At 33.5% G+C, this 9,718-nt stretch overlaps 1 protein-coding gene across 1 annotated transcript; it reads left to right on the top strand.

The window, feature by feature from the left end:
* Positions 1-1,022: 1,022 nt before the first annotated feature.
* Positions 1,023-9,452, top strand: LOC105336853 (uncharacterized). The gene is made up of 3 exons (XM_011441330.4): positions 1,023-1,841; positions 7,712-7,867; positions 9,133-9,452. The coding sequence occupies exons 1-3, from the start codon at positions 1,340-1,342 to the stop codon at positions 9,330-9,332; spliced, it is 858 nt and encodes a 285-aa protein (XP_011439632.2). The 5' UTR covers positions 1,023-1,339; the 3' UTR covers positions 9,333-9,452.
* Positions 9,453-9,718: the final 266 nt, after the last annotated feature.

Genomic DNA, 9,718 nt, shown 5'->3' with positions numbered 1-9,718 from the left:
ACTATATTCTATAGATTATTTATTTGAATCACTGCTTGACTTTGTATTTTGGAGAGGGTTGACATTGCTTGATACCTTATCCTTTTGAATTATCAATAAAATATGTTTAAATAAATAAAAAAAAATATAAATGTCTCTGTAATTGTTTATGAAACACATGTCACTATGATAAAATGATATGCTTACCTTTACACACTATAACAATATGGATTGGGTGTTGACAATAAATTTGGTTTTCCTTTCTTAGATAGTACTATTAAAATGTGAAATCAAATTAAGGTAGCAAACCTATAACGCTATGTGTAAATAAATGATTCTGCCTGGTCAAGTAGCTAATCAAATTATCATTTATCGTGAGTCTCTGGGGGTAAACTGAAATTGATTAACATTAACCGTGCGAGAGATGTGAATAATTACATAGATGGAATATCGGAACCAGATGCGACTTTTCGCAGTGAAACCACAGCTGAACTTGCTTGTTTTTAAAAAAGGAAAGACAATGCGAAAGGATCTATTATATTTCATCTGTCCTTTCTTCGTTAATTAACAGATGACATGAAGTCAAATTAATATCCCAAGCGAAAAAAGGTTTGAAATATATCAGGATACATGTTATATTATCTATCATCAATATTGATAGATATTGGTATTTACAAAAAATGTGAGCATCGTCCAATTTATTAATACAAAATTCGGAATACGTCTGCTTTTATGAGGGTATTTATCATTCTAGTAAGCATAACGTTTTATTATTGTGATGGATATGATAGAATGAATACATGTATAACTTAATTATACCATAAAGGTATAATAAATAATTCATAGTGCAGAAATAAAGTTTGAAAGAGAACAATGATTTCGCCCCGCCAAGAGCAATCAAGCAATTTTACAAATTCATGGTGATGATGGACGATAGGGGAAGCAAACCAAGTAGTAAAGCAGTATTAAAGCTTGTCACTAACGGCTTTCTTTGAGAAAAACTGGTTCAATGCCATGTTATCAGCAGTATTGGAACACCCCCGAATATACATTTTCCCGTGATTTAGCGCCGATATTGATCTAAAATAAAATCCTTTTTTTAAGTTAATGAAATGTCTCAGAAAAAAATGTTCCTGAAAGTCTTCACAAAAATTGATTGCAACATGGAATTAAAAAAAAACATGTAAGCGCACGGAATTATTTTATGAGGTATTGTGTTCACTATGACTATAGGTGTCTTGATGTCAAAAGGAGCAGCACGCTATTCTAATCAGACCAACCGGCGCTATTTTATTGATTAGAGTAAGGATACACAAGACTGGTCAGCAGTGTTTGTTGCTCACCTTATGTTTTTGACATCATGAGCGAAGAAACTGGAGGCCAAAAGATCATGGTGGAAAAATGGAACGATGCGTTTTACGAATCAACAATATTTCTGCGCATCAGTTTCCTTTCTTCTAGTGCTACCTTGATTATATTTCTCACTGGTTTCCTTATCCCTTCTTGGAAATATCTGGAGTTTAACCTGGACTTTAACAACTTAGCTGCGAGTAACCCATCCATATTTGACGAGTCTCAAATAATTTCTGATGGTATGGATCCCGATGGTAACATGTCCATGATGTTGTATGAAGACTGGGCGCAGGAATTCAATTTCTCATATTTAGAAACGCAAGATTTTGCAGACCACGTTCTACAAACTGCCAACCTGTCGGACAGTTTAAACGACAGCTCCTTGTTGTACCCTGCTTATGATGCCTCTGATTTATTTACAGCCTATGTTGTAGTGGGATTGTGGGAGACCAAAGTGTGCACCAAATTCCTCACCGATGAAAACTGCATACCGCCGTTTAAAACTCAAGGTAAATGTAACTGCTTCGTACTTGGTACATGTAGTATGGATAATGTCTTAACTGTATTGAATCAAATAAAATGGAATGTTTCATTGACAAAATGGACATGCTGAAAAAGATAGAATAATATTTTATTTTATGGTATTCTTATCATCCTTTTATTTTCAGATGTATTTAAAAATAGTGTGTACAAATAGAATTATTCTTGGTTTGAATATATTAATTACTGAGACTGTTTTATGCTTTTGTATGCTAATTGATTAGAGTTACAACTGCTCTAATATTGGAAGAATAGAAAACTGGCATACATTGCTTTATCAGATGATAATATTTAATTTATAAAAATGGAATTCAATTTAACCCATGTAATTACATCGTACATGTATCTATAATCATATTAATATGTGTGACGACACATTCTTACCATACAACACGGATATGAACCTTATTGATATATTACTAAAACCGATTTGGTTTGACTTTTCCGATCGCGTCGCGTTCAACTTTTTCAGCTACGTCATACATAAACAATACCCGCACCTTAACCACAGTTTTTTTATTGGTGGATTCAGCTTACCGCTGATTGGCTGCTGGTTAACTAAGACTAAATTATGCACGGACAGAACAACAACATATCAGAGAATGAAAAATTCACATGGGTACTCGTGACTGTCGAAATTGGGCTATTTTTCGAAAGTGTACACTTGTGATAAAACAATACATACGGTACATAACATATATAGCTGTAGCTCTGTGTATAAATTTTGGGTTAGAAAATATAAAGCTACAGTGCATACAATACTTACATGTACAAAAAAACTTTACGGCAATTTGCCGCGTGTAAAAATAACACTATTTTTAAAAAATATTTACATCATACCATACCACATTTTGTGCAAATAATCCATTTAAATAATTCTTCATTTAGTTTACTACTGTTAATAATTGTAGCTTTACCCGCCCCAAACTTTCTCCTATTAAACAACCTTTAACCGTACTCGGAAAGCGGATCAAGAACTGTATTTTTTATGTATGTAAACAAACCAGTGTTCATGTATGGAGCGGGTGATCGGGGGTTCAGAGAAATGAAGACGCACATGTACAAACCTCCTTGCACTCTCCACTTCCGTCTCGTTCTTTCACACCATCGTTCAATACTTTTATTGACTGTCGATTGCCGATCGAAAGGTGTAGAAATCGAGGAATTCATACCTATCACTTTGACTGGCAAGTTAGTAGGTAATACATGTGCATTATACATTTACGATATTTACATGAAATGAACGCTTAGCACATGCAACTTTTAAATATTATATTTTTTATAACGCCGTACTCTGGACCGTAGCTTGAGGCTATGGTTTAACGCCCGTTTACACAGAGAGAGAAGGAGAGAGAGAGAGAGAGGGGGGGGTTTAGCACAGAATTTAAACATACAGGATAGTCGATTTTGAATGAATAATATTGGGGGGGGGGGGATAAACTGTTCTGAGAAATCCTTCAGCTCTGGCATTGCATAAGCGTATACTGATAACTCGGCCTAAAAATAGGAGTTAACCAATCATATAGTTTTCACACCGGCGGCGTGTATAATTTATGCATGACGTAGCTGACAGAAATGATCGTGACGCTATAGGAAAAGTCAAACCAAATCGGTTTTGATAATAAAGTGAACTGCATAAAATAGTCTACTTAATGATAATTTAAAGCAAGATTTATTCTTATTTTACATCAAGCCATGGTTGACATACACACACAGAGAATTACAAGCGACTGGTATTGACATTTTCGCGATAAGATTCCAAATATACCATTGGAATCGCTTTAACTGATGTATTGTTTACTGCACTGGCTTAACCCATGTTTGATTCAAATGCATTTACAGAACAAATGCTATCTATGTGTGCGTGCTTTTACTTACGCATAATTGATAATGTCCAACCCTGACTTATTCTCCATGGAGTATAATATTCCAATAATCTATTTTACCATGATTACTATCTTTACATTAAAAGGACCTTCATGATCAACCACCTGAGCCCTCAATAGTATACATGTTAATACTTCACAGAGAAAGAAATAGTAGATGTATGTTGAACGCTTTTACTTTTGTGAACCCATATTTATTATATAATGCATACAGGTTTTTTTTCGCCCCATGTAAATTTCGCCCTTGTACACTTGCAAACAATTTCACCCCGTCTTAAATTCGCCCAGACACTTTTGTATTTTGAGAAAGATAATCTGAGACATTGGAATTTGCCCAGTCTTAAATTCGCCATCTAACAACGTTGGCGAAAGTTGCAAAACTAAAACGGAGGCAAATATTTTTCTGTATACATTAAGTAACAATTATTGTTATATTCAGTAGTATATTCTCACTATATAACTCTATATAGACGAATAGTCAATAATTGTAATATTAGCTCGTCTGAAAAATATTGACCGGTCAATATTTTTTTGATATTGACCGGCTAGGAATAATATCTAGAGAATATTCCCTCTATTTCAAATAAACGCCTCTGATTAGTTGATTCGTAAACGATGACGTAAATTACTCTTCGCGACTCCAAAACAAGGTGACGTTATAATAGACAGTCGGTCAAGGCAAGTAAACAACGGACGCACAATGCGACGGTTTGCTATCATAACGGATTAAAGGATTTGCGAATTACTATGAAGTAAAATCAGGTAGAACATCTGTATATTAATTCTTTCGATCGGCGGAATATCACCAGTGACCGTTTGATGCTGAGGATATTTTGAAAATGAACTTTATACAGAACTGAATTCGTGAATTCTTTGTTGAGCCGGGAAATTACGGCGATCTGTTTTCAATTACTTTCTTGATTTTGGTTTGTTTCTTCATATAACAAAACAAATGTTGACTGTGTTTTCGGGCAACATTGATTATATTAGCCCCCTTGGGACGAAAATATTGCCCTCCGCTTCGCGTCGGGCAATATTTCGTCCCTCGGGGGCTAATATAACCAATGTTGCCTTCAACCCCAGTCAATATTTGTATAATATTAATGTTGAAATAACCGTTGAAATCAAAGACACATACAATTATGAATAGCTGATTTGATTTTTTTTTACCTTACTTATAATTTGGTACAATATTAATAAATAATATTTCCGACCAATCATCTCAATATTGCACACATAAAAAGGTATATAATTTTAGTTATTAAAAGTAAACAAATGAAAAAAACCCAACACTATGTATTTTATCAATGTGTTACCCAAGCCGATGCAGAATTTTAAGATGAGGCGGTGCTCCATGAGGTAAGCCAACGTAACTTTTTTTGGCGTTTCAAAGGCATGTTCTTGCCTTCATATCTTTGAAAATTCTCCGCCCATTTGAAAACAGCTCCAATAACCTAGGAAAACGACGTACACGATACTAACTACTTCACAATTGAAGATCCAGATGTTTTGACATGTTTTTTTAAACTGTAAATATTCATTTCTAAAACCTCCGTTACCGACGTTGGAATTTTTTTACTCTGAGCCTTACGTACTTTCCCCAACCCTTTAAGGTGGCTCGCTTGCTTGCTTGCTTGCGAGAAAACCTACCCTGAAAATTTGTCCGCGTGATCCATAGGTTTCAGAGTTTTATTTCTAAATTTTATTTGAGATTCGTGTGCGTAGAAATAATGTTATCGTGTTTCAAGCACAGTGTCGCTGATAAAATCAAGCAAAAAATGCATATCTTAATCGGAAAACGCATTTCAGAACTATGATTCAAACTTTTAAACGATTTAAAAGATCCTAATTAATATCTCTCAACACAATAGCTGAAGAGATAATATTGAATCAATTAATAAAAATAATCAATATGTGTTTTCGGCCAATTTTTGGCAAAACAACTTTAAAAATTTAAAAAGATTTCGCAAAACCTTATATGTTAATTATTACGTTAGCACGACGTTATCATTTTTTTACGTCTGAGAACAAAAAATAAAAATCCGTTGATTGAGAAGACTAGCTTATTTACTCATCGTTAGAACATATAAATACTAATTAGACATTTTTATGATTGCACATATGCAATAATTTATATAATTTATATTAAATGTAAGGTTGTGAAGAGAAGAACAATGGCCATTTTTCTTTTCATGAAACACTGAGTCAATAAATGCAAAATTAATTACCATACAACTATTGTCATAATCAGTTTGTAATCGTATACGATGATAAGCTAAAGCCAAATAAATTTTAATAGTTAGATCGTTGGTTGAAGTTCTCATTGTAAAAAAAGTGAAGCAAATACATACGATTCAGTTTATTTTCTTGTCTACACATGATTTGAAATAGAAGAGTTCCAACGCACAATCGTACCTTATTAAACAAAATGTAACAATGTTTGACACCTCCTTAAAGTGTGAGCACTTGATAATTATAAATGTTTACATAAACTGTATGTAAGGTCCTTCTATGTTTCTAAAGATCATTTGTCAATTACAAAAAAGGATGGGTTTGCTATGACCGATTGACGGTCAACACTTTACGTTAAGCTCTATTGTTACGTCAGAAAACCCGCAAGATAAGCTAAGGTATTTTGAATAGGCAACCACAATTTAAGGATCCTTGACACCCATTAACTTCTACTTTTTATGACAGTACGTCATAAGATGGCAATATATGTTGTACATCTCTGTGGCGCAGTGGGTTTTCCTTCAGTTTACAAACTCGCAAGCCCCGAGTTCGAATACTGCAGGGGGTTTTATTTTCATGAACAGCGGTAAAATTAAAAAGTTGACCCCCACCCCCCCCCCCCCCCCCCCCAAAACATTTTTTTTTGTTGAGATTTTTAGGGTCATTTTCAAGTCGGACACAGGCTAAAAATCCATATCTTTAAGTAATTTAAAAGAAATGGCTTGTAGGCAGAACTTTTCCCAGGTGTGTGGAGGACCCTTAAAGGGGCATGGTCACGATTTTGGTCAAATTCTATTTTTCTGTTTTTATCATTTACAGTGCTTTAGGAATGCATTTCCAATGACCAAATGAAATTGGAGAGTCATTAGTGAAGTTATAAGCAAGTTACAGGGCTCATAATTCTTTGTCATGTAAACAAGACTCGTGTCCTGTTTTTGTTTACATTAGTTCTGTATACCGGTTAAAGGTCTTTTTCAAGCTGATTTTTTCATCCTATTCATTTTAAGCATCAATAAACAGATCTTAACGTTTATCACATTCATTTTTAGTCTAAAACTGGAGTTTTCACTTCAACATCCAAAATGTAAACAAAAACTTTGTTTACATAGCAAAGAATTGTAAGCTCTGTAACTCGCTTATAACTCAACGAATGACACTTAAATTTCAGTTGCCTATTAAAAATGCCTTACTGAAGCATTGTAGACATTAAAATTTGGAAAATAATTTTTGACCAATATCGTGACCATGCCCCTTTAAGTGCCTAAAAACCGATTGCCATGTAATACAGCAACGTTTTAGACTAATTTCATGGGAAAACACCCAAAACCACTCTAGTTTGATTTAAATTTCATAACAAACATACCGGTTATGATACATGTATATAAACATATTTAAAATGACTAAAACGCGATTAACCAAAACCTTCTTGGACAGCCCTTGATGTGTTCATTACGAGTATATTTATTAAATTGTATCATTTGCATATTGAGATAAAAATTGATTTCCACTAAGAAGCTAATTATATTTATCTGAACTTAATTGCCAGTAACATATAAGAGTAATAAATGATTAACAGTAAGATGCTAATTACATGTATATTATTTGAAAATTGTTTTATTTACATGTTAAAGATACAATTGGAACCAACTCTTTCGAATTCGATGGTTTTCCTGCCTGAGGTCTGGTTTTGACTTAAATAAGTACTTTGATGTTTTTCATAGGGTACACTTGGATCCGCCGCTCCCGAGGCTTCTGTATCCTGGCCCTGGGAATGTCCCTCCTTACAGTGATCCTGATCCTTATGTGCCTATTCCTGTCCATCGCGGCAGACATGTTACTCACCCATGTGATGACTCTCCTGACCAGTGTCATCTCAGGTAACCTACTCTAAAGCACCAAATGAATCAGTTTTTATTATACTAGTACTTATCATATAATGTAAGTGGTTTAATCTGTCTACAAGGTTGTTTCCTTTAAGCAAAAGACTCATTATTTATAAACTATTTAAAAGGTCATTTAAGGTGGCTCTATACACCATTTTTTGTTGAAGCAGTACGCAAAAAAGTAAATATGGAAGCATGTACTTCCGGTACTGGCTGACCTAAACTGACACGTATTGTACGGGAACCGCTCTTTTGCAAATTTTGTTATATTTGAATACATTAAATTTGATACTTGGATAATTTTTAATTAAAGTACGATGTTTAAAATACAATAACACTTGTAGAAACCGATTTATTATTTTTAAGGATATAATTTGTATATCATTCATGTAGTTATAAATCTCTCAGGATTGGATACATAGATCATATGAATTAATTTTCTCTTTTATTTATTTGGCCTAGTTTTACATTAAGACGAATATATTTACTTATATAGGCCTATAATGAAATATGTGAGTAGTTATCATTCCAAAACAATATTTAGGAAATTTTCTTCAACTCAGAAATTGAAAAGTCCCCAAGGTGTTTGGGTGTCCCCAAGGTATTTGGACCATGGGACTAAGGAATTTCCGAAAGATAACGCACGCTTACCTAAGGACTTTTCATACCAAATGAAGTTAAAATTGTGTTTATTTGTTATGATTTTCATTCATTTTTTTAATGTCACATTTATTAAAATACATTTTCATAAAATATCAAGCGGCTTTTTCAGATGATTCGTCAACAGAGTAAGAAGATATGAAATTATATGTTTTAAGGAAATACTAATAAGAATTGCAATAATAATATTTTTGAATGTTATGAAGTGTTTTATTTTCTTTAATGTGTCTGAATGAAATATCCATCATTTGACAAAAATTACTTTCAATTTGTTAAAAGTAAATTTTTTAAAAATTATTTCACAAAAACACGAATTCGCACTTAAATTTTCTTTAATAATACCTGTACATGTAGTATCAATATCATCATTTTGATATTTGATAACTTTATGTTTTGTGTTCTTCTTTTAAAAATTGGAATAAACTGTGGAAGTATAGAGCCACCTTAATCACAATCTGATACATGTAATAAACATCGCTCCAAAAAAGCGTGCCTTTCGTCTTCTGTTTCTTTGAAACGAAAGCATTCACATTAATTCATCATCTATGCATTATACCATGATGTCATTTAGTACAATGCTACTCCTTTTTATATTCCAGTCAGTAGCATCGTGGTCGGTGTTCTCATATTTACCACCAACCACATGAAGTTGGATGAGGACACAATGGTGTCAAACAACATGGGTATGTTTCAGATGTCAATCTCCAAGGTATCGTGGGCTTGCTGGCTCAGTGCCAGCGCAACTCCCTCTGCGGTCTTGACTGTCCTTTTTCTGGCTTTGAATATCGTCTTCTTTTGAATCCGTCAGCTGTCAGAATCAGAATGCTTAAGATTACACATACATGTATCGTCTGATTTGACAGTGTTATTGTGATACAGCATTGTTTCAGTTTGAAAAGGATTAAACCATGATTGGTCATTTCTAAGTATTTATACATTTTACACGATTTTTCTCATTCTTACAAAATTAACACTCATTCTCATAGTGAACACACCAAATGTGATGAGAACCTGTTTTGACAAAGCTCTATTGTAGAAATATGCATATTTTCACAAAAAAAGGGGAGATTTATATCTCACACTAACCGAGTTTATTTTAAAGCAATATGAGCTGCATTTTTCATGTTTAAATTTTTTTTTTACTGAAATGTTCTTTTCTACTAAAATGACAAAAATATCATGGTT

This window comes from Magallana gigas, chromosome 5, assembly GCF_963853765.1.
Source record: "Magallana gigas chromosome 5, xbMagGiga1.1, whole genome shotgun sequence".
Lineage (NCBI taxonomy): Eukaryota > Metazoa > Mollusca > Bivalvia > Ostreida > Ostreidae > Magallana > Magallana gigas.
Note: the sequence above shows the minus strand (reverse complement) of the source record. Positions and strands in the feature narration are given on the sequence as shown.